This window comes from Acartia tonsa, chromosome 11, assembly GCF_053477335.1.
Source record: "Acartia tonsa isolate MP-2025a chromosome 11, ASM5347733v1, whole genome shotgun sequence".
Taxonomy (NCBI): domain Eukaryota; kingdom Metazoa; phylum Arthropoda; class Copepoda; order Calanoida; family Acartiidae; genus Acartia; species Acartia tonsa.
The window spans coordinates 34939651-34967547 of NC_137270.1; the positions used below are offsets into that span (position 1 = coordinate 34939651).

General features: G+C 33.2%; 4 protein-coding genes across 19 annotated transcripts in view; 1 reads left to right on the forward strand and 3 right to left on the reverse strand.

Annotated features, from left to right (window-relative positions):
* Cul4 (cullin 4) overlaps positions 1-21940 on the reverse strand; it is a 43160-nt gene extending 21220 nt beyond the window's left edge. The window contains exon 1 of the mRNA XM_080175610.1: positions 21902-21940. The gene's annotated coding sequence lies outside the window, so the exon portion shown is untranslated. The remainder of the gene's footprint in view (positions 1-21901) is intronic.
* The window catches only part of LOC145331016 (COX assembly mitochondrial protein 2 homolog), a 95519-nt gene extending 73575 nt beyond the window's left edge, over positions 1-21944 (reverse strand). For all 12 annotated transcript variants that reach the window (XR_013883620.1, XR_013883619.1, XR_013883616.1 and 9 more), the window contains exon 1: positions 21903-21944. The gene's annotated coding sequence lies outside the window, so the exon portion shown is untranslated. The remainder of the gene's footprint in view (positions 1-21902) is intronic.
* LOC145331014 (uncharacterized) lies at positions 489-4739 on the forward strand. Of its 4 annotated transcripts, none has more exons than XR_013883610.1 (5): positions 489-934; positions 1694-1884; positions 2940-3380; positions 3952-4085; positions 4574-4739. XR_013883610.1 is itself a non-coding variant. In XM_080175605.1 (4 exons), the coding sequence occupies exons 1-4, from the start codon at positions 923-925 to the stop codon at positions 3995-3997; spliced, it is 690 nt and encodes a 229-aa protein (XP_080031731.1). In that variant the 5' UTR covers positions 489-922; the 3' UTR covers positions 3998-4732. The 4 variants fall into 4 exon arrangements, 2 of the variants coding, with proteins under 2 accessions (XP_080031731.1, XP_080031732.1); XR_013883609.1 differs by having other exon boundaries at positions 4558-4732; XM_080175605.1 differs by having other exon boundaries at positions 3952-4732.
* Positions 6656-27897, reverse strand: part of LOC145331013 (BBSome complex member BBS2-like) — a 37559-nt gene continuing 16317 nt past the window's right edge. Inside the window, exons 7-28 of one of the 2 annotated variants that reach the window (XM_080175603.1) lie at positions 23612-23671; positions 22740-22807; positions 22378-22447; positions 21680-21761; positions 21515-21561; positions 21048-21141; positions 20384-20474; positions 19878-19968; positions 19243-19314; positions 15803-15883; positions 15258-15353; positions 14590-14687; positions 14109-14165; positions 12684-12810; positions 11818-11935; positions 10951-11022; positions 10373-10427; positions 9887-9955; positions 8548-8592; positions 8140-8211; positions 7538-7628; positions 6726-6895 (exon numbers count right to left, since the gene is read on the reverse strand). In XM_080175603.1, coding sequence (XP_080031729.1) covers positions 6809-6895; positions 7538-7628; positions 8140-8211; positions 8548-8592; positions 9887-9955; positions 10373-10427; positions 10951-11022; positions 11818-11935; positions 12684-12810; positions 14109-14165; positions 14590-14687; positions 15258-15353; positions 15803-15883; positions 19243-19314; positions 19878-19968; positions 20384-20474; positions 21048-21141; positions 21515-21561; positions 21680-21761; positions 22378-22447; positions 22740-22807; positions 23612-23671 — 1743 coding nt within the window. In that variant the 3' untranslated portion in view covers positions 6726-6808. Of the gene's footprint in view, positions 6896-7537; positions 7629-8139; positions 8212-8547; positions 8593-9886; positions 9956-10372; positions 10428-10950; positions 11023-11817; positions 11936-12683; positions 12811-14108; positions 14166-14589; positions 14688-15257; positions 15354-15802; positions 15884-19242; positions 19315-19877; positions 19969-20383; positions 20475-21047; positions 21142-21514; positions 21562-21679; positions 21762-22377; positions 22448-22739; positions 22808-23611; positions 23672-27897 lie in introns of both variants that reach the window. The other variant, XM_080175604.1, reaches the window with a different exon arrangement.

Consider the following 27897-nt stretch of genomic DNA (forward strand, 5'->3'; position numbering starts at 1 on the left):
AATTTATTACATAATCTAAAAGCATAACATAAAGGAATTTTTTACTTAATACAAAAAATAATAATTAACTATAACATTGAGTAGGTTTCTTAGTTAATATCACAAAATTTAACATCAAAATAACCTATATAAATATTTCATATAATAAAAGAATGCATATTAGGACCAAAAAACAAACGAAAACAAATTAAAAAGCTGCCATCCGTTTATAAAACTACGCGGCATGTGCGCTCCCTCCGGTGTGGAAACACTATTTGGACCAAATTTTCCTTACACAAACGACCGAATCACAATAAGCCAACATTGAAAATTACAGAAATTAATTAATTAATGTCATAGAAGTTAATCTATCAAAAAAAAGCCATTTTATTTCAAATAAGACTTTTTAAAAATAATTATTTTCGAAACAAAAACGACATTTTTATAATAAATGACGACGCGGCAAGATGCGCAAGTAAATAAACAGATGGCGTTCTCAAGGGGTGGCTCACAAGAAAAATGGTGTCCTCTGGATAATTTTGCATTGTTTTTAGCTATATTTTCGTCATAAATTAAAGAAAAAGCAATAATAATCTTTCTTAGAATGGTTTTGAGCCTTAAATTACGCCCACAATGTAAAAAAATTAGATATAAAATCATTATATACAGAAAACAATTAAGTGCAATTAAGGACAAGCTCAAAAAGCAATATATTTTTTTTAAAAAGAACGATGCAACTATTTTTACTTAATTACAAAGAGATTAATATTTGATAATCAAAAAGGAATTAGGAATGCTCAGAAAATACTTAGAATAAGCTATTAATGTTTTATTGCCGCAAGGCAATTAAAGTGAAACTTATTTTTTAAAAATAAAAAAAACTATTTTTTTTCAGAAGGCAAAAGAAATGGATCATTAGACTTGGCCGAAAACATAAATTTTCATGGATCCCAAGGTTTGTAAATGTATTTTTTTTTAAATTGAAAATAATATTTAATGTAGTACCTAAATTATAAAACATTATTAAAACGTAACGTAGGTATATACTCTCTTTTTACAGGCGGTAATAGGTTCGAAACTCGTAAAAATCTGCATTTGAACTAAATACGTCTAATTTGTGTTATATAATACAAAATTATCATTAGCTGAATACGTCAAGTCATAAGAATTTTTAGGTGGGCGGGGGATTTCAGAAATGCCTAGAAAAATAGCCTTAAACAATCCACAATATATATTTAAGCTTCCTTGAAAAGTACAACCATTTCAGACCTGCATTTACCGAGATCTTTAGCTTCTGACAAAAAAAAAACTTTCTATTGTTCGCAAATTTGTATTATATTATAGCCAAATTAAGTCCCAGCTTTGATTTCCAGATAGAGGGTGTGCAATCTACTGAATAATTTTAGTGTGTGTGTTTTTGTTATAGAACTACTTAGGGATCTTGGACAAAGTAACTTCGGACAAAGTAGCTTCGGACAAAGTAGCTTCAGGACAAAGTAGCTTCAGGACATTTACTTAAGAAAAGTCAGTGAGCCTTGACTCGTATTGATGGAAATTTCTTCGATACGAGTCAAGGCTCTTTCTTAAGTAAATGTCCTGAAGCTACATTGTCCGAAGCTACTTTGTCCAAGATCCCTGCTTAGACCTTAGATAATTCACCTTAATATTAATAAATACACTAGGTACAAAAATATCTATTCCCTATTTTGTTTAGATGTCTGCTGTAGCTGCAACGAATCCTGTGGTGAAACCGCCAAAGCCTTTCCCCTGTGATATGTGCACCAAATCATTTAGTCAAAAGTCTGGCCTAGAGCGACACAAACGGTTTCATAACGGGATTAAGCCTTACTCTTGTGAGGATTGTGATAAAACATTTTATACTAAACAGCATCTTGGTTATCACAGGTAAGATTCAGGGATCTAAAGGGATAGGACAATGGCCGATAAATTGATGTATGTACATCCAATTCCCCAATGATGATACACAAAATTACCCCTTCTGTGGATTACAAACAGTGGTTAAATTAAAATGTTTGGACACTAAAGGGAACAACCAATCAAAATTCAATAAAAGTCCCGAAGGTTATTAAGCCAACGAATAGGAAAACGTTATTATAAGACTTTGGAGACTAGTGTAATAAACAGCCCTTCCTTCCTGTGTAAGATTATCAAAATATGAGATCTAAGCTAGGCATAAAAAAAACCCGAAGATTTTGGTGACATATTTTTAAAAGCGAAGCTTTTCTATAATTAGGGTTGGTCCGTCCGAGATAGATAGCTTTTATTTGTTAATTTAGGCATGTTAGAATTGTCCTATCGATTTTAAACTTTGCATGCTGATTCCTGTAGTAGTTAGAAAGCATAGCAACTCTATAATCATTACCAGAATGTCTGTACGTCCATTTTAAACATGTTGATTTTTCTACTTTTTTAACAACAAATTTTTATGTGATATAAGTATCCGTTAAATCTGATTTTTGGTATATTGATTCCTGGGACAACAAAGAACATTAGTATAAGCGAATCAACTCTATAATCAAGTCCTAAAAATGTAAGTATGTCCATAAACATTATCCTGTATCAGCAGTTTTTCAACACACTTTTATGGATGTTGTCATCCTTGTTAATAGGTATAGATTTAAGTTATAGTTTTCATTAAATAAATACAAATATTAAAAATTAATAGATAGCTTTTATATCTTAATTAACAGCTCAAATGATGCTTGTTATTAAACATTAACATTTTCTAGTCTTTATATAATGTATATAGGATTAAGAAACAACCCTACCATTTACCCTATACCCTTACCTAATCCTTACCCTTAATTTGTTTTTCTTATTTTAAAGCACAAAAAAATGTGAGATTCTCCTACCTAATTCCCTCTTTAGGTAAAACCAGCTAAGAGTAAAGTCATGCGAAAAAAATGTTCATCAAATAATTATTTGTTTTTTTTTATTAGGGCAATACATGACGGAACCTTGTACTCGTGCGACACTTGTGATAAAAAATTCAACAATCCTTCTCACCTAAAAACCCACAAGAAGATCCACACCGGAGAAAAGCCTTATTCTTGTGATATCTGCCAAAAATCATTTTCCCAAAAGAACGGCCTGAACGCGCACATGAAAATCCACGCCGGTCAAACAACTTTCACATGCAATGAATGTGCCTTGGATTTTGACGAGAAGGTGCAGCTAATGAATCATAGAATGATAATGCATCCCAGTGCCCCTAACCTATCCAATCCCTCATCCCCGTATTCGACCTGGGAGGCCACGACTGTTGAGAAAGCGTACAACTGTGATCACTGCTACATCTCATTCTCTAACAGGACCTCGTTTGTCCAGCACTCACGGATGCACTCGGACAGAAAACAAATAGGCACTAATTATATTGATATGTAATTTCTAACGTTTGCACAACTACTCCATTAATTATGTATGATCATGTCCGTCTGCTTGCACAAGCAATATATTTTCTTTCACAATATTTCTAAGACATTTTCCTTAGTGTTAACCAAATCTATCTTCTCCTCTTCATAAAAATATTGGCATATTCTGTCTGACACCTCATATAACTGAAATAACTGGGTAGTTTTTATTACTCTTTTAGCTAAGAACATAGATTTTATATTCTTGGATTACTCTGCTAATTATGGAAATTATTGACATTGTTATATCTAAATATTTTTTTTATAAAAGTAACTTTGCTTCCTAGTAAAGCCAAATTCGTAGTTTGAACATTTAGGCCTTAACCATAATAATTTTTACAAAGTAGCTGTTTTGAACAAAATAACTAGTTATTTTGTGATTTTTACTTCTCTATTATTTAAATATTTCATCACTTGTTAAAATATATTCACAACGTTATAATACCTTTCTATCAAATTATAATCACAAACAACATTTAATACTCATTGTTAAATATACATTTTTGCAATGGAAATATTATACAATTTTTCATTTCAAAAGTTTGACTAATATGATACTGAAATTCCTAATTCTGTTATGTAAATGAGACATTATCTATACCCAGTGAATACCTACCTAGTGACTATATTGTTTAGCTTTAACAATTACTATACCAGTGTTAATCATATCTTATTGTAAATACTTATTTAAAGCGAGGATTTTCTATAACTAGGGTCGATCCATCCGTCCAGAACTGTTTGCTATTTTCATTAATTTAGACATGTTAGAATTGTCCTATCGATTTCAAACTTTGCATGTTGATTCCTATAACAGTTAAGTACGATTTAGGAAGCGTAGCAACTCTATAATCGTTAAAAGAAGATCCGTATGTCCATTTAAAGTATGTTTCTTTTTTACCTTTACAACTAAATTTTTTTAAGTGATGTAAATATCCTATTCATCTGATTTTTGGAATACTGATAATTATTACAATAAGGTACAATGTTATAGGCTAAGCATCTCTATAATTAATGTCCTCTATCAGTACAATGTATTCAAGTAGTTAAGCAACATTTCTTTTTACACTTTTACACTACACATTTATATTCTGATTTTTCAGTTCTGACACTCTACAAGTGTTAATGTTCGTTTGTCAAACGGTTTCAGAGCTTCGCTTTTATAGATGTTGTCATCCTTGTTTTCTAAACATTAATGTTTAATGTTATCCATTTATACTTAATTTGTAGAAATTTAAATAATTCATAACTCAACCCTTTTCTACCTTTTCTAGTATGTTATTCAGTTAATGTGATAGTGATGTAGTTATTATTATTAGAAAGTTAACCAGAGCTTGATCTTTAAATCATTTTAGGGGTGATTTGGATCGGGGCGCGCCAAACCTTCAGCCAATCACAGCGCTGCATTTTCAAAATGCAGCGCTGTGATTGGCTGAAATTTTGGCGCGCCCCGATCTGAATCGCCACTAAAATGATTTAAAGATTAAGCTCAGTGAAGTTTTTCAATACTTTTATTGTATACCCATTCATTTTTTACTTATATCATACTTGCCATTTTGAAAATAACTCTACCCCTGTATACCTACCAAAGAAAATATTTCTACTAATCTATAACTAAAAACTTTTTTTAATTTATTTGTGATTGACTAACAATTTCTTGCCAACGGATGAAATTTATTTGACAAATGTGCTTCCCTGTCTATGCATAATTTGAATCTTGTTAAAATGTGATGATGACCCTTGCAGTTAAACTGTGGTTTTCATCACATAAAATTGATTGTTGCTTTTATTATTTTATTACCAACCCAACATAGGAGGGTTGAAATGTAGAGATCTTGTAATTAAGGTGTAAAGACCACTGAAAAATATCACTGAAAGCAAAAACATTATATTCCTATTCATGAAATGATGTAATAAGTCTTAAAGATTAATACCAAGTCAATTTTAGGGTTAAATTCCTAAAGATTTTTGTCTTCGAGTTTAATGATTTCTTCCTTTTTTTGTTGTTTCTAGGATCTGTTCTCGATTCTTTGATTTCAAGATCTATCCATAAATCCCTCCCCACGTTACCTTTAAAAATATTTGGTACACCGACAAACGTCCCACCGCGACAAACGTCCTACTACGACAAACGTCCTACGCGACAAACGTCCTAAGCGACAAACGTCCTACTGCGACATCTCTTAAGTAAAACGTCCTAAAAATTTAAAGGTCGAATTTTGTAATGCAAGGATGTATCGGGTTCGAAACCATACCATTTGATAGCCAACACAGACTTTGGGAAAACTGTCGGACAGATTTTTAAAATTTAGCCTATGGTTAAAGTTATTCAAAAAATAAATTTCAGTCAAAGATTATTTTCCTGTGTTAATTATCGCCATTTTGAATTTTATATTGATAAGTATTCTTACAATTAGAGGATTTTGTCCTTAAATTTGGAAGATTTTTTTTATTTCATAATTTTTGAAAATTTTTAGGACGTTTTACTAAAGAGATGTCGCAGTAGGACGTTTGTCGCGGTAGGACGTTTGTCGTTTAGGAGGTTTGTCGTTTAGGACGTTTGTCGCATTAGGACGTTTGTCGTATTAGGACGTTTGTCGGTGTACCAAATATTTCAGTCAAATCTATATAAAAAAGACTGAGAAATTTATTGAGATTTTAATTCTGAAATCGAAATATTAAGATTCTGAGATTATTGTAAACGTTTTTTACTTGGTAAACAATCCTCTAAGCCTACAGAAACCAATTCACTTTTTTCATTTATTGATAAATAAAGCCTTTTAGTAGTGTACTGTGTACATTTAATATAATATTATCCATTTTTATGATCAGTTATTTCATTATAAACCTGGTTACCAAATTTGTAGTTTTTAAAATTTTCTTATTTATTGTACAATTAGAATTACAATTTTAGAACTCGCGTTGTTGGTATTATATAATTGTAAAATATAATACTTTTCAGAACTTGTCATTTTTGTTTTTATTCAAATTAAAACCGTGGCATTAGCCTAGTTTGGGCACCTCTGTCGGCTTGCTGTCGGGTTCGAATCTGGACTACACTGCATCATTATAGAGACCAAACGTTAAACTTTAATCTACAGAAGGGGTGATTATGTGTAACATCATTAGGGATGTACATGAATTTATACCTGGATATTATGACAGGAGAAAAATTGCTAACATGGACAACATTTATTATTGGTCAGTTCGTTTAGCTAATGGGAGAGGGGATTATGGGGACCGTTACGAGTTTTACTTTATTAGAGTACATGATAATCTGGTGTAAGGACTAAGTAAATCCATTATTGCTAGAAATTATTAAGTTAGCATAATAGGAACTATAGGTACATAGGTATATTGAATCTTGAAAATTCACAATAAAAATGTACAAAACTTATAATTTATGGTTTTCCAGTTTGTATAACTTTGATTAATTGACTAGGATTCTTTTGTTTGATTGCTTCTCTGCACTCTGTTACCACTATCATCTAAAAACAATTTTATTTTATAGATATAGATAAAATAATGGATCTTGTGCAGTTCACGGTGAAATGCTCCTGGTAACGATTATTTCCAAAACTCGATAACTTTAAAGGCTGAACGTACATGTCATGTTTGCACACCATGCAAAGCGGCATAAATAAGCCTATAAAAAATCTGGAATAGCCAAGATCCCATGATGCACAGCACAGGGAAAGATTAATTTAAGAAAAAACGTGTAAAATGTATTTTTTGCCCAATTATGTACAATCATTTCATGATACCTGTGCATTATTGAGAAATGACTATTCCAGATTATAAGTAGGCATTCTTTTGTCGGTTAAAATTTTGTGCAATCATAATCCATATGTCCCACTCTTTGTCTGCTAGCAGCCTTCAAAGTTAGTAGCTTTTTGGAGAAATTCGTTAATGGGAACATTTTTCAGTGAACTGCACTAGATCCAAAATATTAAAATAATAACTATTTATTTTTTTCTGAAATCCTGAATCATGATCATTTTTATTTTTTTTCTAGTTGTAGAAATAAAATCCAAATAGATTTGTAAAAAATGGTGAGTTTTCAGTGATCACAAAATATTTTCGTATCAGGTGCTATATTCCTTTGATTGCCTTATTTTCCCACATTTTACCTTTGATTTTCCTATTCTCAACCTTGCAGACTGTTGAATTATTTGGTTTACATCCTTTAATGTTTCCATCAATTCTTCGTGGTTCTTGCATCTAAATTTGGATATCTTAATATTTAATACGAAATGCAGCCAATCAATATCCAATGAGACACCAGTAAAATTATATTGTAAGGCATATTCCTGATATTCCTGTATTATAAATGGAAACGGTAATTCATACATTCTCGTATTAAATACGATAAATACCCTTGTCATAACATTTTTTATGGAAAATGAAAGTAAGGTTGCTAATCTTTATTTGAAGTATGGCTTCCAAACCGATAAATATCCGCTGAATCATAACCGGTTCTGAGCCATTCTAAAATTCAAATATCTTATCGTATTATAGACAGTTTTTTTAAGAATAATAAAATAGATGTCGTAATATTACTACCAGTTTACTAGAAGCGTATGATGCCCTTAGGTTATCTAATGATCACTTAAAATCGAAGGAGATTCCCGCCCAAATGAGGAAATAGGTAGCAATAATAAAATCTGCACAACCTTAAAGATGACTTTCTCGTAATTTGTAATTTGTACGTAAGTTTTGTATATTAAATTACCTGATTTTATATTCTGAAATTAAATCTTTGTTTACAGCATGGAGCTGTCCATACCACTTCTTTAAACTTTGCCTTAAAAAAGAAGCATGTTGTATACTGGCCTATCAATGTTCATAGTGATTTGTATTGTATGTCATTTTTCTATGGGTACTTTAGATAATTAATTTACATCCTCAATGCTGGTAAAACAAAATTATACCTTCTATAGAAAAAAAAAAATATTGGTTAGAACGTTTTGGCACTGCTAGGTTGAACCTACCACCAAGATTTAATAAAAGCCCCAAACTTGTTAAGGCAGCGAATGAGAGATCGTATTTATAAAACTTTGGGTACCAGAATAATCTACAGCCCAATGTCATCTCTCTCCCTATAGATATGAAATGCGTGTGTGAAAAAAAAGTAACTTACATGTCTCTTAAAATCCTAGAGTCCTCTCCTCTTACAACCATGGTTCTAGAAAAATAATAATCTATATTTTTCTTATAATAAAGTAACAGGATGTCTATCTGCCTCTGTGTGTTTGTTAGGGTTGGCAATCCGAATCTGGAACCCGTCCAATTTATAGCCAATTGGAATCCGAATCCGGAATCCGTTTTTTAATAACGGATTCGGATTCTTAATTGATAGGCTAAAATTCTTTCAACTCCCCCTTTTTGAAGGCAAAGATTATCATCATCATACATAATATCTTTTAAAATCTGGTTCGATTCTCGGAATTGAATTATAGGGAACACCAAGAACATTAAATTTTAGGACATATGTAGCAATTAAATTTTTTAAATTTTTAAAAAAGCCATTGAAGATATTGCTAGAATCCGGAATCCGAATCAGGAATCCGCAAGAATCCGCTATTTTTTGGAAGAATCCGGATCCGGTCCAAAAATTTGACGGATTGCCATCCCTTGTGTTTGTACTATAGGATCTCACTTGCCGATAGACTGAAATGGTCCTCCTTTACAGTAAAGCTTCTCATAGGTTCAGTTAAGGTTTATAAACTATTTTTGGGAAGGGTAAATCAACCCTCCCAAAAGAAATCCCACCTGGAAAAAATACCCCTATTTATTTTAAAACTAAAATATTAACTGGAGGTTTTGCCCCCCCTCCACCCCCTTTCTACAAGTACCTCTAGAATAAGATTTAAGATTTGATCAAATTAAAAAGTTTTAGAAGCCAACGAATGATAGAACTTGCTAGAATGGACATAAAATAGATGTGGATATTATGACAGAGAAAAATTTTCGTCAATTTAGGTTGCTAACATCACTTGTTGGTCAGTTTGTTAATCCAATAGAGGGGAAAATAATAGGGGGATTGTTATTGTTAGCCAGCTACAAGTTTCACTTTATTACATTACATGATTATCTGTTGTAGGATCTTAGTCATAATAAATCCATTCTTGTTGGGTACCATACCAGTATAATTTCAATCAAGTGTCCCATCCATTCCTGCTTTTTACCTGACGAGACTGATTTATCAGTTATTGCAGCACTAAGCTTTTATACCCAAAAATTTTAGCCAATCAATGAGATAATGTGTTTATAAAACTTGTTGGGTACCAGTATAATTTCAATCCATAGTCCCCTCCATTCCTGCTTTTTACCTGACGAGACTGATTTATCAGTCATTGCAGCACTAAGCTTTTATACCCAAAAATTTTAGCCAACCAGCAATGTGATAATGTGTTTATAAAACTTGGTGGGTACCAGTATAATTTCAATCCATAGTCCCCTCCATTCCTGCTTTTTACCTGACGAGTCCAGAGTTATCAGCCATTGCAGCGCTAAGCTTTTGTCTAACAGAGTTCAACTCTTCAGCTCTGCAATCAAAATTAAAAATAATTTTAACTTGGCGCATTTACAAAAATTTAAAAGTCATTTTTTCACTTTTGCAATGATGATGAAAAAAGTGTAGGTAGAAACTTTAGGCAAAAAGTACTAAATGATAATTATTTAAATCATATTATTCTTTTTTTTCTAGTTTTGCTGCGAAACAAAATAATATCCGCAGGATCATAACCGGTTTTTAGCTATACTAAAAAATCATGTATAGCAGCGTATTACAGACAACTTTCCACGAATTTTGAAATAAAAATCATGATATTACTACTTTTTTGTTAAGCCCTTTACCCCCCCCCCCCTCCCGGGGATAACAAAACATATTTAATCTTATATTTTTTAATTTTAATATCCACGGAAAGCTGTCTAAAATACGATGCGCGATAAATAACTATTACCTGTTCAAGAGAGATTCCACCTTTTCTATAACATCAGGAAAGTTTGCTGTACTACCTGAATAATCATACATTGATTTTTTTTTCAGGGATCTACAGGGATAAGACAATGGCCGATAAATTGATGTACTTGTACATCACCAATGATGATATACAAAATTACCCCTTCTGTAGATTAAAATCAGTGTTTTAAAACGTTTTAACACTCAACTTACTTCACAAATCATAATTTACTAAAGTCCTCAAAAGTTGTTAAGCCGACGAATAAGAAAATGTTATTATAAAACTTTAGGGACAAGTGTAATAAACAGCTCATTGTCCCCTCTCTCTAATTTTTTCTCTCAGTTTTTTATTAATTTTTGGAAATTAGGACAGAAGCATATTCGTTATGTACCTTTTATAAGAAACTATTATATAGATATTCAATTCATTTAAATTTTTTCAGGTAAAAAGTAAGTTTAGAATAAACTCCTCCATTGTTCGCCTAAGAGATGTGTTTAAAGAGTCTTAGAGGCCATTTTGATATTTGCCGTCTATAGATTTGCTTGAATACAATTTAATTAAGAATTTATAAATCATACTTAAATCTTCAAGTCCCAGGAAATTAGCCAGAGAATGAATAATATCGCCTGCAAGTTCCATAGAGTTGCTTCCTGATTATAAATCAATCTGATTAAACTTAAAATATAAGTTTCATGAAGAGATTGGCTACATCAATAAGGATGGAAGGACAAAATGAGTTAAAGATCAGATTCTCATTAACCAATGTCCATTTGAATAGCAGCCAAAGAAAATAGCAGTGGAGTATATTCTGAAGATTCATTTTAATCCCCCTGCTGTATAAAATATTCCATTTTTGTGTCTGTTGTTGCTGATGAAAAATATTCTCCCATATCTTTGCTTTCTTTGGTTCGATTTGCATAATAGTATCATCTGATGTACACTTGATTTTTTATTTATAACCCCCCCCCCCTTTACATATTTTTCATCCACCCCCTACAAGCTAGGGATCCCATGGAAAATAGATTTCCTCTATATAGTATCAGTACTCGATGGGCACTTTTAGGGAAACTAGCGGCTACGACCCTAGAGGCCTCTAGTGGCACTTTAAATGTTTTTTTTATATCTAAAATATGTCTATATTGCGTTTGACGTTTATGTTTGCGTTGAACTCTCTTTCTAAAATCGAGAACGTAAAAAAAATTTGTAGGGGCGATTTCTCTTGGGAGGGCGGTGATATTCTCCCCCAAAATAGTTAAAAACCTTCCCGGGACCTATGAGAATCTACCCTGTTAAGGAGAACCCGATCGGTTCAGCGGTTAGCGAGATTCTTCGGTACAGACACACGAATACACAAACAAACAGACACACATCCTGTTACTTTAGTATAAGGATAATAGTTACTTCTGTGATGTATTCTAGTTTCGAGATATTTTTTGATATCTGACCTATTTTGATGGTTCCATTTTGTTCCATCTTGATGTGAAGAGATCCCTTGTCTCGCAAAGAGACAAATTTCAAATCCAGGTTTTGAGCATCTTCTATGTCTGATGTCAATAGAAAATTCTAAAAAAATATACGTATTTTTTTATACATTTTTCTAAATCTTTTTTGACGAATTATATCAATACTAGCGGCTTCGCCCCTTAGCCTCTAGGGTCTTTGCACAAAGAAGTGATAAAAAAAGTTAAGGTGAAATTAAAAATAAAAAAAATAAGAAGGACCAAGGAAATCTTCTACAAATAAAGGACCAAGGATATCTCCTTAAAAAAAAAAATATGGGGGGATTTTTTTGTTTTTTTGGGGGGTTGGGGGTGTACCACACCCCAAGAAAATAGCCTAAAACCACCACAGGACCAGTAGGTATATTCCCTGAAGAGTAGAATCCGATTGGTTCAGTGGTTACCGAGATCTTAAGCTTCAGACGGACAGACATCAAGCTACTTTGTATTATAGATACTTCTAGAGACATAAATTGTTAAACATAAAATAAACGTTAGCTATCATTCCTTCATTTAATAATTATCTGCAATAATACCTGCTTGAATTCAAATTTGTTGTTAGTTCTTTTAAAAATTTAATACATAGTTGGTTTTTTAGATGTGGTTTGACACGTTTTTCTAAAAGCTATTGGTTTTAGGGATGTGGGAGGGTTGAACTACCACCTTCAAAAATAGATCTTAAAATCCTGCCCAGTACCCATTAAAAGTTACCATTAGAAGAGTAGGACCAGGAAAATAGTTATATATCATAGTTACAAACAGACAAAAATACATCCTACTTGTTTTAAATTTCATTTGGGAATATAATATACCTGGTTAACCCACATTGTTATACGCTGCACCCTCTCTTTAACCACAATTGTGACCTCGCCCCTTGGTTGTGCCGGCATCTCAGGGCCAGTTTCATCCCCAGAATCGTCGCTTCCTCGTGGACTAGAACTGAAATATCAATTTGGTGTTTGATGACCTTTCCATGCACCTTGAAACATAATCCGCGTCTTAATTGCTGTGTAAAGTGTACATTCGCCCAACAGACAACCAACCCTTTGATTGCACGACCTTTGTCTTAGAAGTCTTAAATGTGCATTGTAATAAGTTGCGCCCTTTTGTGTTTACAGTATTGGCAGGAGTATCGATTTTTTTTTATTTATGAATAAACTTAAATTTGTTTCCCTTAAAGTAACTCATATTGTATTAGAAGCTACTCTATTAATTCGAAATGTCCGAACTACCTGTTTGAAACGTTATTGGGAAAACGTGATTTTCTCGGCTAGTATGCAAGTCAACACTCCAACCATTATGGAGCATATTTAAATTTAAAAGTCCAAGACGGCCAGGCTGATTTTAAGAATAAGCAAAAAGTTCACTATAAAAATGAAATGAAACCACTAGGTAAAGTAAAGTTAAGTTTATATAAAATTCACATATGAAAATTTAAATGGGCGATCATTTCTAACAAAAAACAGCAAAATGTTGTTTTAAACCTTTTTAAATTAAGCTTTGAACTTAAGCTTGTATATTTAATTAAAAGTTTGTACACTTTCACTTAAATAGTGGATACTGAAACCATCTTGTGTACTAAATTATTAAAAATAATTGCATTCTAAGTTTCTTGTAGCAAAAATATAAGAATTTTATATAAAAAAATATCCTAGCATATGTACTCAATGGGGTTATTATCTTGCGTATTTTCCGTAAAGTTGTGTGCAACCGTTTAGTCAAATGTTCTCATTTAGTCAAACTGTTCTTAATTATGACCAAATGTATATATATGAAATGGTCATAATTAAGGACAGTTTGACTTAATAAGCGCAGTTGTCTAAACGGTTGCATAGAACTTTACGAAAATACGCAAAAAAGTGACAAAAAAGATATAGAAAATATGAGAACCCTGTCTTGTAAGATGGCTCCGCTCCATGCATCACTGAGAAGCATCTTATAGTGCCAAATATAAAATGACGTCATACAATATAAATGACCAATGATAGGCCAGTATACATTTTAATTGTAAAAGTATACTGGCCTATCATTGGTTGTTTGTATTGTATGACGTCATTTTCATTTAGCACTATAAGCTGAGGTGATTTATTCAAAAACTTTTGCCTCACTAAAATCAGTGAGGCTCGCTAAAAATTTAGAGGGGATAATTTTGCCTCATTAAAATTTTAGTGAGGCAAACTGATTTTAGTGAGACAAAAGTTTTTTTAAGAATTCACCTCTGCTTCATCACTGATTACCTGAAAGTGTACAAACTTCCTCCCCATTTGTGTTCAGGATTTTTATCCTTTTCTTTTCTAAACAAGGATGACTCCATTCAATTGTGGCAAAATTTTTGAATTTATAGGAATTGAATTTTATCATAGTATCTTTCATTTCTTTCTTGAAACTTTTTATGTTACTTTTTCTATCTATCTCCCCTACTAAATTTTCAACAAAATTTCCCTCCAATTTAATGCTATTTTTTGTGTCTCTTTAAAGTTTTTTTTTAGATTCAAAGTCACGACAAGCAAACCAACGACAGACCAATAATCACAAACCAGTCTTATTAACCCAAAGATTTGTATAGAAACTTATTTAATTATGATATCTGAGCAAATTGTAGGTATTGTCTAATTACAAATATAAAAAAAAAAAAACACTCAATAAAAACTAAATTGCTGTATAAATACAGCGTTCATATTTCATTTTTTCCCATCCCTATTGCCCTATCCAATTTACCTTTTTTCAGTGAATAGCGAATACATGGAAAATCTTGGTAGCTGGCGGGTCAACTCAAATACATGGAAACTGGTCGAGCTCTCATATCCAACCAAAACCTTAAAGTAAAATTTTAATATCCATTTCTGAAGCAATGGATATATAATAAACATGAATATTGTGACAATGGAATTTTTGTCGTTAATCAAGGATGCTTTATAGTCTTCACGTTTTGGATAATACGTTTCTCCATGGTCAAGGGGAAGAATGGAGTATACGCAAGGGAGGGGGGGGGGGGTTATCGTTTTATTAGCAAGCTGGGAGAAAATTTTGCAATTTTGTTCTGTGTAGTTAAATAAACTGATAAATTGAATTACATCACCAATGATGATACACAAAATTCCACATCCTGTAGATTACAATTAGTGGTTGAAACGTTTGGCCGCTCAACTATGTGAACCAACCAATCAAAATTAATTTAAAGTCCCCAAAGTTTTGAGCCAACGAATAAGAAAACGTATAATATATAGTAACAGACATTTTCAACAAATATTAAAATAATAATCATAAAATTAATACTAGTTTAAAGGCCCGGGTTAACAAACCTGGTTTTATTTTTATAAGTATTATTTTAATATCCTTGGAAAACTGTCTATAATACGATATGATAAATGTCTTTTATAACTGACCTTTATATGAAGATCAACAGGTAGGTCTCTGGGCGGGGAAATTGGAACACTAATGGAACTATCCAGTTCCTTGGGATGAACTACAAAACTTTCACCCTAAAATAGTTTAAAATAAGAATGATAATCATGAAAATTAAGTAGCGAGGCATAATTGTTTTTTTTGGATGCACAAATCAGTTATAAAAGCACATATTCCGGATGCTGATTCAAAAAGGGAATCTACAAGCTTTACAGCCGTCTATCTTATTCAGCATTCGAGATATTCACGTTTGCCCCCATTTTGTTTCTTACAAACGAACGGACACTCTTAATTATAGTGTAGCTTCTCTACTTAAATCTGTATTTATATGGAAAAGTTGCAAAAAATCTTAATCAAAATTTGTCATAGTTAGATTGATCACAATCATCAAAAAAAATCTATGAACATTAGGTATAATCTCAGGTATAAGAATGATGAATATAAAATCTTAAGAGGTCAATATTTAAAAGCAACACAAGACAGAATAATGAATTAGCAAGCTTTACCCCTCACTAAGTTTATTTACCTCAAATATGCCTTCAGCGAAGATAAGAACAGCCTTTATGATGGTACTGTTAGAGGTAGATAAGGTTACTTCTACATGAGGCTAAAATAGATAATGGATAGTGTTTTAATATGGATATCTGAAATAAGGAATATTAGCTAAATTTATTTGTTAAAAAATGTATTTGAAATGCTTCTAAAGGTACTATACCCTCCACCAAAATAGTTATGAACCTTCTCTGGAACTTCAAGAAGCTTCATTGTAAAAGAGAACCATATTGGTTTAGGAGTTAGCGAGATTCTTCAGAACCCCAAGACACACAAACAACCTATTACATTTATATAGGATCTATATAAAAGTCGCCAAAGTTTTTAAGCCAACAAATAAGAGATCATGTTTTTGAAAATATGAGGTCCAACATGACTAACAATCCAATGTATACTCCCTCCCTGAGTTATTGGAGGGGCATGGTTAGTCCATGGAGTATTTGCTTAGGTCTCTGTGTTAACTATATAAAGCACCTATTAGGACGAGACTAATTGTGAGGTGTAATAAGCAACAAATATTAATACAAAACTGACAATATTCATTTATTTTATTACATATTATTGTCATTTCATATCAATTTTCAACCAAGAAAAAAGTCTTGATTTTTGACTTATCTAAAAGCTTATTACAAAACAAGAATTTAATTTAAGTTAACTACCTTGTTCTACTATGTCTTTATCATTCTAAGAACTAGTGCAATAAGGCCTCTAGGTGCAATTAAGGTAAAAGGGTAAAAAAGTAATTTTTACTCGGGGTTAAGGGTAAAGGTACCTTTCCCCAAAGTAGATATAAATCTACCCTGGACCTATATGAAGTTTCACTGTAAAGGGATAATATTTCATATTGGTCCTGCGGTTAGCGAGATCCTTCGGTACAGACCCACAGACAGACGAACATCCTGTTACTTTTATATAAGGATTAAATTTAAATAAATATACATATATATTCTACATCTACAACTATTAACAAAACAGATTTAATTTTTAAGATTCATGCATTTAATTCACATTTAAGGTTAGAACTAAGACAGCGCACAATAATTTAAAATTTTTAAAAGCAAAGCTTTTCTATAATTAGGGTCGATTCGTCCGTAACGATTGCTAATTTTTTTGTTAATTTGATCACAAAAATATAAGTATGACCTTTAAAGGTATTCTGTATTTAAGCAGTTTTGCAACAAATTGTTCAGACTTAACATTTATATGATGCTTATTCAGTTCTGACACTCTACTAGTGTTAATGTTCGTTTGTTCTACCGTTTCAGAGCTTCGCTTTTATGGATGGTGTCATCCTTGTTAATTTTAGATTTAACTACTAAAGTATTAACTTAAATATGCATGAAAAAGTGACCAATAACCTAAAAATGTTGATTATTTGACTGAATTTAGAACTTAACTATGTTATTTTTTATACAAGACTGAAGTGCAAATTTTTTAAGCTTGTCACTTTTGTACAAGGACGATATTGTGTGCGGTTTAGAAAGCTTTTCTGCTAAATATACCTATCAGGGATCTAAAGGGATAAGACAATGGCAGATAAATAGATATACATCCAGACTGATGATACACAAAATTATCCTTTCTGTAAATTACAATAAGTGGTTGAAAAGTTTGGACTCTAAACCTAATGAACCAACTAATTATAAATCAATAAAAGTCCCTAAAGTTGTTAAGCCAACAAATAAGAAAACATTATTATAAAACTTTAGACTAGTACAATAAATCAGCCCAATGGCCCCTCCCTCCCTGTTAATTATACTATTAATTGGCAGTACAGCGCTAAAGGACAACTATTCTGTCAAAATTTTTTTTTCAGATTCAAGTAAATAATAGAAAGAAAAAAATCATAACTCATAAATCATAATTTTTTTTAACTTAAATAGGTGTATTTTAATAACTTTTCTCTTGGACCATGGAAAGAAAAAAAATTAGCGGGTTTCGTCGTATTTTTACACTAGCTTTTGATAGGTTATTTTAGGTGAGGTAAATGTTAATGATTGCCCCGCAGGGGGTAGAAATAGGAGAAAAGTTACTATGAAAAAAATGCCGAAACCCGCTACTTAGCTTTTTTCCATGATCCATTCTCTTTTTACTTGAATCTGAATCTTTGTATGTACTGTTCTACTATCAGAATAATTGTCTGAGTTACTAAAACATTGATATGGCCGTTGAAGAAAAACTTTATTGACTCCAATCTGCCAGTAAAAAATTATCATTATTATTTGCAACCTTTTTTCATGTGTAGGTATCAAACGAAGTTTTTAACTGAGTGAAATATTGGGGGCAAATAAGTTTTTCTTCATGTGCTGTTTCCCTGTTAGCTTTTGTATTATTTACATGGTGCATTTTATCACCTTTACAACATCAACTACTCGCATCAATTTTTCATCTCCGAATCCGTAGAATATCTAGGCAATGGCATTTTTGCTTAGATACATTTTTAGCTCACACAAAATCGTAGCTAGTATTTTGGGGTCATCCCCTCAAAGTGTCTTGTTGAGCACCGACCCCAACCCCACCCTCCAATATTTTCAAACAACATTAAAAATACTAGGGGGGGGGGGGGTAGTTTTTTGTTTGTTTAATACTTTAGGTCAGGTTAGGTTAGGTTTAACTGAGTACTCGGTAGCCACCCAGAGTTAGGGCACCACAGGTATAGGCCCCGCAGGGTTAGACATAGGAAGAAGAAAAAACTCACTTATTTTCAATATATTTCAAAAATAAAAGGCGGGGGGGGGGGGGGGAGGAGCCAGTGATCGACAGGCACTTTTTTTGGAAAACATAAATCTTTTGTTTTCTTGTTGTATTCTTTTTCTGTACACTTATGAATAAGGTAATGAAACAATCAAGGATTGAAGGACGATTATTTTATTTCTGTTTAACTTTCCATGAAGTTAAGTTTCTATTGCTGTATTACTTTAGAATATATGATTGTTCTTTTCAAGCCTTACATATTTATGCCATACACTGAACACTGAATGTTAATTAACACATTAACTACTATTTTAAATATTTTCTTTTAAGAAGATGTTTCATTTCAATAAGAAATATTAACTCCAAAGATAGCGAAGCTTAATAAAAAGATTCTTAATAATTCAAGGCTGTTCATTCAAGATTAAGATTTAATATTGTAAAAAAGAAGTAAGTGGATAATGAAAAGAAAACGAAGTAGTGGGCTTCCTCCTATTTTCACAGAAACTTTTGATAGGTTATTTAAAGTTAGTTAAGGTAAATGTTAATGATTGCCCCGCAAAGGCTAGAAAAATAATTTCTTTCTCCGGAATTTCTAAATCCTTTTCTTCCGTATAGATAAAGTGAAAGTTGTGTGTAAAATTACAAATAAGAATATTAGAAAAGCTCAACTCCTTAAATGAAACATCTTCTTTAACAACAAACTACACGAGAAATTTCTACCTGTTTCCCTTCAGAGCCCATGTTAATGGCAAGCGCTGTTTGAAGCTGGGTCTGTGCGGGGATTTTACCAACCTTAATTATTATGACCAATGTATTATTGCTGAAGCTCTTTAAAGTGCCTATAACAAATGACGTCATACAATACAAATGACCAATGATAAGCCTATACACAGACGAAACTACCAATGGTGGGCCAGTCATTTTTAAGGCACTACAAAAATTTCATTATAGCTTAATATACTTCTACAAGAGACAAAATGAATGAAAAATCACTTATTCCTACTAATAAGAAAAGTAATCAAAGGCATAATTTTCTTTTCTTGGTCCCTATCCCTATATTCTTAATTTTGTCTACAATTTATGATATCAATATTGAAATATAAGAGAATAGTCCCTTTCATGGCAACGCCACTTAAGGGGCGATTCGTTGTATTTTTAAAATGGCTTTTGATAGGTTATTTTAGGTTAGGTTATATTGGATTAGGTGATTTCCCCACAGGGTTAGGCAATTGGCCCCGAAGGGGCTAGAAATAGGAGAAAAGCTACTGTGAAAAATATAAAGAATCGCCTCTTAAGGGGCGTTGCCACGAAAAGGCTTATACCCAATCAAGTCAATAAAAATCTTTAATGTGTACCTCATCTTCATTAACTAATCTTCTAGTGGTCGCATTTGCTGCTTTCTCATTGGTTGAATAATTTTTCAGTTCCAATAATAAATTCTGCTTTCTACAAATATCATATTATTTAGAAGCCATTTTGTAAGTGTGCTTAGTCAGGAATCTAAAGGGAAAAGACAATCGCTGATAAACTAATGTACATCTCCAATGATCATTTACCAAATTATCCTTACTGTAGATAACAATCAGTGGTTAAAACGATTGGAAACTCAACTAAATTAACCAACTAATAAAAATTCAATAAGAGTCCCAAAAGTTGTTAAGCCAACGAATAAGAAAACTTTGTGGACTATTGTGTAATAAACAACCCAATGTTCCCTTCTCTCCCTCTTGCTTAGGAGTATCTAGGAATGTCTGCTTTTTTATTCTCAAAGTGGTGCTTCTATTCTTTAACAAGGTAATGTCCGTCAGAGCATATCTGTTTGAAATACATTTATTAGCAGAAACCATAAAAAAAAGACTACCTTGTATACAATTCTCGAAGAGTTTCTTGTTCTATGTTAACGTTCATTAAATTCTTTCTTGAATCTGTGGCTGCGGGTAGGTAACCACGAACTGAACAAAATTTCATATAAGCATACTTATTTATTGCATCGTATTATAAACAGCTTTCCGTGGATAACAAAACTGCTTTTAATACTATGGTTGTACATTTTTATATTCCAAGAAAACATGATATAATACGATACAATACATAATTTTTCAGTATGCCTTAGAACCGGTTCTAATTCAGCGGATATTAATCGGTTTCAAAGCCATACTAGAATAATAATTTCTTAGCAACTATATCAATTTGAATTGTATAATTTTGTGATAAATGTACAAATGTTTCAACAAATTATATAAATCTACATAAGGGTTTATTTTCATGGTTATCAATTGGGGTTCTACACTAATTTAACGTCCCTTAAGATCCCTCAATTGAAAAGAGTTACAAACATTTGTGTACTTTATACTTAAACAAAGCGTTTGATAAGGTTGATAAATCAATACTTATTTATGACAATTTGGTCTTCTATTTGTGTCTTGATTAGTTTTTTTAAAAATTAAGTATACATTTTTACGATAATGTGACCAACTCAATGTCCACGTTTAAACACCTCATCATTAAATTTGATAGCTCAATACCTTCTCCATCTGTTGAGCAGACAATTAGTTCCATTTTTCCATCCATCCTGTAGTCACCTTCAACTAAACCTGCCACTCCTGATCCAATGTTTTCCTGAATGAAAAATAATCTATTACGTCCCAGAACAGAAAAGCTTTTGTAAAAAATTCTTTCCCTTCTTTTAATTAGCCAATTCATCGATTGCATTGAGGCTTGTCTGGACGTCAATTGATTTAATAAATTTCTGAAGCTAAAGACCTCTGAAATTGCTGGTCAAAATAAGTTGTTCTTTTCAGAGATTCATAATAAATGTCTTTGGGTGGTTTTAGCCTATTTCTTTCACCCTTTACTATAGGCTCGGGGCGATGCAACTATTACAAATACAAAGTGCCTTAATTTCTTTAATAAACTTTGACTGATGCTCTTTTGAATTATCTTCTGGTAGTAAAGTAATTTAATTTTGTTCAACAATTTTATTGTGGTTTACCTTGAATATAACTTCTCCACTTCTGTCATTTCTTGCGTCCAACTTTCCTATAAAAAATCAATTTTCTATCAAAGGTTTGTCAACCTTGTCAAAAACTTTAATTCTACAATTTCATCTTTATATCCTCAGAAAGCTATTTATAATACGATGCGATAATAACTTTACCTGAACTCCAACCAGTAATCATCTCTTTGACTCCATCCCCGTCCAGGTCATAAGCGTGGATACAGGTGGCTTGGTTCTTGGACTAAAATAACAGGTTATTTTAAAGTTAGAATGTTTTTCAACCTATTTTTAATAAAAATAGACTAGGATTCTAAGACATAAAGATATTTTTCAATTTTTTCAATCATTTTTAATTTTTTCAATAATTTTCTATTCATTTCGTCTCTTGTAGAAGTGAATCAAGCAATATTAGCTTGGTCGTTTTAATAACAAGGACAATGAGATCGCTAGTAAGCTTAATTTATAGATGCTTTAAACTCTGTTTCATCACACTTCATATTATAAATAACATTAATTCTTGTATCTAATTTAATCAAATGAATGTTCTACATAGATTGGAAAGTTGTGTTTGTATGTCTTAAAAAATCTCTTAAGCTGCTGCTCTAATCATCAAGATTTAAGGCCATTCAAGTTCCCCCTTTAAATGTTTCTTTTATTTTTTAACCCTTACAGATAGGGGGGGGGGGGGGGCTCACAGAGCCCCCCCTCTAGTTTTTTCAATCTCATTTTTTTTTGTAGGTAAGATGGAGAGCTGTTGTAAGGGTTAAACAAAGATGAATGTGTAGGGGAATTAACCCTAAAATCTCCGAGGCGAAGCGACATGAAGCCCCCCCCAAAAAAATAAAAAAAATCACTACCTTTATCCTCCACCATCTCGTAGTTTTCTCGTAAACTCCAACAGTTCCATTTGCCAATGCATAACCAAACCTAAGCAGATGGTGACATTATAATATGTAATAGAATTTCCAGTATGGCTTCGAAACCGATTAATATCCCCTAGGTTAAAACCGATTATAAACCATACTGAAAAATCAAATAATTAAATGATTACTAATAATTTTCCACGAATATTAAAATAAAAATCATAAATTTAATACCACTTTTGTTAGTCCGTACCTTCGGCATCTCGGGGCTAACAAAACTTGTTTTATTCTTAGAATTGTTCATTTTTTTATCCGCTGAAAGCTGTTTCTAATACGATGCGATAAATAATTATTACCTTCCATCTTGTACAGGGGTTAAAGCTGTGACTGCCTCGGTCTCTGTTATCTCTGTTATAATTTCATCCTTAACAAATTATTTATAGATTATTTAACAAGGATGACTACATACATAAGTAGCGAAGACGAAAAAATCATGGAAAAAGGCAATCCGACTGCCATTGATGCTTTATAGTTAACTAGCGGCTTCGCCCCTAGCCTCTAGGGGCTTTGCCACAAGAGGTATAATTACATCTTCTATTACTTACCCAGCAGAACGGATCGCAAATTTTCGCACCTACCCAGCAGGAAAAAATTTTCGCGATTAAATAATGAATTCGCAAAATTCGTATAAAAAATAAAAAAAAGGGAGGGGGGGATTTTTTTTTGGGGGGGGTGGTTGGGGATGTCCCACCCCCCAAAAAATAGCCTAAAACCACCACAAGACCAGTAATTATATTCCCTGAAGAGTAGAATCCGATCGGTTCAGTGGTTACCGAGATCTTAAGCTTCAGACGGACGGACAGGCAGACATCAAGCTACTTTGTATTATAGATTATGTTTCTGAATGATAAGAATATTGACAAGAACTTTCAGCCATCTTTCTTGAATAGGATCCGAGAAAATTACAATTCCCCCTAAACTAGTCTTACAGACAGACAGACGGACAATTCTAATTATAAAATAGCTTCGCTACTAAAAATACGCTGAAATCTAAGTTTAACTATAATTGTATTATAAACAAGTATAAAAGCTTTTTATTCCAATAATTTTCGTTAATTTAAAAATACAAGAAAAAACACAATTTTAAGTGTACAATATTTCTCTGAATAATACTGGTGATTAAAAAATCAAACCCTGCTATTCAGTATCACAATTAAGAATGGTTTACCTCCGAAAAAACTCTAATTTCAAAATCCTCTGATCCTACTATAAGTTCATTTTTTCCATCCTAAATTAGAAAATTTAGTTTTATCTACAGTACAGTACACCATAAAGGCCTTGGTCAGTTCGTCCTACAGAGGCACGTACAATTTCATGTCAATTACTTAAATATGCACATATTTTGGGTATACTCCTTTTCACGACATCCCTCCATATGGAGCGATGATTTTCTATAGCTCCTTCAAGGAGCTATAGCATAGCCTCTCATCATATGGAGCGATGTGAAAGCCCCTTTTAAGGAGCGTTCATATCGCCCCTTATGATAAGAGGCTATGCTATAGCTCCTTCATGGCCTCTTAATAGCTCCTTTAAAGGGGCGTTCATATCGCCTCTTATGATAAGAGGCTATGCTATAGCCCCATGATGGCTCCTTTATAGCCTCTCCATCGCCCCTCCGTAGTCCCTTACCTTAATTTATATAACAACCCACTTGATGGCCCCTACATCGCTCCTCCATCGCCCCTTCTCCAAATTTATATTACATTGTACTTTGATGGCCCCTACATCGCTCCTACATCGCCCCTTCATCGCTCCTACATCGCTCCTTCATCGCTCCTTCTCCAAATTTATATTAAATTGTACTGTGATGGCCCCTACATCGCTCCTACATCGCTCCTTCTCCAAATTTATATTAAATTGTACTGTGATGGCCCCTACATCGCTCCTACATCGCTCCTTCATCGCTCCTACATCGCCCCTTCATCGCTCCTTCTCCAAATTTATATTACATTGTACTTTGATGGCCCCTACATCGCCCCTCCATTGCCCCTCCATCGCTCCTACATCGCCCCTCCATTGCTCCTTCATCGCTCCTTCTCCAAATTTATATTACATTGTACTTTGATGGCTCCTACATCGCCCCTCCATCGCTCCTACATCGCCCCTCCATCGCTCCTACATCGCTCCTTCTCCAAATTTATATTAAATTGTACTGTGATGGCCCCTACATCGCTCCTACATCACTCCTACATCGCTCCTACATCGCTCCTTCATCGCTCCTACATCGCCCCTTCATCGCTCCTTCTCCAAATTTATATTACATTGTACTTTGATGGCCCCTACATCGCCCCTCCATCGCTCCTACATCGCTCCTTCATCGCTCCTTCTCCAAATTTATATTAAATTGTACTGTGATGGCCCCTACATCGCTCCTACATCGCTCCTTCATTGCTCCTACATCGCCCCTTCATCGCTCCTTCTCCAAATTTATATTACATTGCAACTTGATGGCCCCTACATCGCTCCTACATAGCTCCTCCATCGCTCCTCCATCGCTCCTTCATCGCTCCTACATCGCCCCTTCATCGCTCCTTCTCCAAATTTATATTACATTGCAACTTGATGGCCCCTACATCGCTCCTCCATCGCCCCTTAATAGCCCCTTACCTTAATTTATATAACAAAGCTCCTATATGGCCTCTCTATCGCCCCTTAATAGCCACTTAATTTAATTATATAACATTGCCCCTACATAGCCTCTCCATCGCCCCTTAATAACCCCTTACCTAAATTTATATAACAAAGCTCCTATATAGCCTCTCCATCGCCCCTTAATAGCCCCTTACCTTAATTATGTAACATAGCCCCTACATAGCCTCTCAATCGCCCCTTAATAGCCTCTTACCTTAATTTATATAACATAGCCCCTATATAGCCTCTCCATCGCCCCTTAATAGCCCCTTACCCTAATCTATATAACATAGCCCCTACAAAGCCTCTCCATCGCCCCTTAATAGCCCCTTACCTTAATCTATATAACAAAGCTCCTACATAGCCTCTCCATCGCCCCATAATAGCCTCTTACCTTAATTATATAACATAGCCCCTACATAGCCTCTCCATCGCCCCTTAATATCCCCTTACCTTAATTATATAACATAGCTCCTACATAGCCTCCCCATCGCCCCTTAATAGCCCCTTACCCGATTTTATATAACATAGCCCCTAAATAGCCTCTCCATCGCCCCTTAATAGCCCCTTACCTTAATTTATATAACATAGCCCCTACATAGCCTCTCCATCGCCCCTTAATAGTCCTTTACCTTAATTTATATAAATAGCCCCTATATAGCCTCTCCATCGCCCCTTAATAGCCAATTTATATAACATAGCCGCTACATAGCCTCTCCATCGCCCCTTAATAGCTCCTTACCTTAATTTATATAACATAGCCTCTCCATCGCCCCTTAATAGCCCTCCATCGCCACTTAAAAGCCCCTTACCTTAATTTATATAACATAGCCTCTACATAGCCTCTCCATCGCCCCTTAATAGCCCCTTATATCCTCCTTCAAAACAGTTATACACCTTCCCAGGATCTATTGGAAGCTACCCTATAAAGGAGAACCATATTGGTTCTGCAGTTAGCGATCTTCTTTGATACATACAGACAATGATCCTGTTACTTTTTATAAGGATTAAAAATAAAATGGCCTAAAGCCATCTCATTACCCATAGGAAGCTTCACTGTAAAGGGGAACCATGTCGGTTTAGTGGTTAGCAAGGTACAGACAGACATACATACAGACAAAGATCCTGTTACTTTATTATAAGGATTAAAATAAAATAGTTATTAACCTCCCCAGGACCTATGAGAAGCTACCCTATTAAGGAGAACGATCTCAGGACCTATAGGAATCTTCACTGTAAAGGAGAACCATATTGGTTCAGCTGTTAGCAAGATCCTTCGGTACAGACAGACATTCATACATACAGACAAAGATTCTGTTAATTTATTTTAAGAAATACAGATAAAATTGTTATAAACCTTTCCAGGCCTAAAACCATCTCAGGACCTAATTTCTGCCGTTGACAACTCGAGTTAAGTTACTATATTATTTTTACAATGTTTAACTTATCTGTTATTATTGGCTGACGAAAAGTTTGGGCAAAAAAAAAATTTATTCTTCAATGAAATATCTCTCCAGTATAATTTTGCCAAGTGCTAATTTATTAAGAATAAAGTTTGCCACAAATTTACCAAAAAATCTCATTGTCATTTCGCCAGGGAGGATTAGGATAGTTCCCAAAGTGTTATAAGTTGGCTTATCCAAGAGTGCTGTCTAGTCTCCAAAGTTTTATAATACCGTTTTCTTATTCGTTAGATTAACAACCTTGGGGACTTTTTATTGTTTTGTGATTGTTTAGTTCATTAAGTTGAGTGTCTAAATGTTTCAACCACTAATTCTAAACTAAAGAAGGGGTAATTTTGTGAATCATCAATGGGAATAATTAATATATAAACATACATATATATACAGTGTTTTTTTTATGAGAGCATTTTTGAAAGCAATTTTACCCTACTTATAGTTATCAGAATTTAATGATTAATGGCTTATTCTCTTCGTTTTTTATAACCATTAACAGAAAAGCAAAAAAATATTTCAGTTTTTATTTAAAAAGTACAGTAAATTCAAAATTTCAAAACATGGGTGTCAACATCTAAAATAGTTATTTCTCGCATCGTATTATAAACGGCTTTCCGCGGATATAGAAAGTACAATTATGAGATTAAAACTAGTTTTTTTAGCCCCGAGGTGCAGAAGGCACCGGCTAAAAAAACTGGGTTTAATCTTATGATTGTACATATCTATATTCGTAGAAAGCTGGATATAATACGATGCTAGACATAGTTTTTTCGTATGGATGAGAACCGGTTCCTATCCACCGGATTCAAATGAATACGAGAAATGGTTTTAGCGCATTTTTCTTATGCTCAAATCTTCTACCCTTTCCAAGAATGGAGGGAGTACATTGGGGGGCCAGTATTCCCTCCCTGGTTGAGATATGGCCTTCAAATTTCAAAATGTTCTAGTACATGTCACAAGTAGTATCTATATAAATTTTTAGCTCAATATCTCAACTTTGAAGCGTTTTGCAGCCATTCTTGCAAAGGTAGATTATAAGAAAAATGCACTAAAACCATTTTTAGATGTTGACACCTAAGTTTTAAATTTTTTAATTTACTGTACTTTTTGAATAAAAACTGAAATATTTTTTGCTTTTCTATTAAAGGTTATAAAAAAAAGGGAGAATAAGCCATTAATCATTAAATTCTAATAACTATAAGTAAGGTAAAATTGCTTTCAAAAAAGTTCTCATAAAAAAACACACTGTATATATGTATATATATCATTTTATCGACAATCGTCTTATCCCTGTAGATCTCTGATTATCAGAGCATTTTTGAAATATTTGCTGCTTATTTTTTGGCTGCCTTTGGCAAAATAATTT

Excerpts from the sequence above, each read along its gene's own strand:
- LOC145331014 (XM_080175605.1), top strand. Across the intron at positions 1,885-2,939 it reads CAGCATCTTGGTTATCACAG|GGCAATACATGACGGAACCT; the intron begins GTAAGATTCAGG and ends TTTTTTTATTAG. Across the intron at positions 3,381-3,951 it reads GGCACTAATTATATTGATAT|TTTGACTAATATGATACTGA; the intron begins GTAATTTCTAAC and ends TCATTTCAAAAG.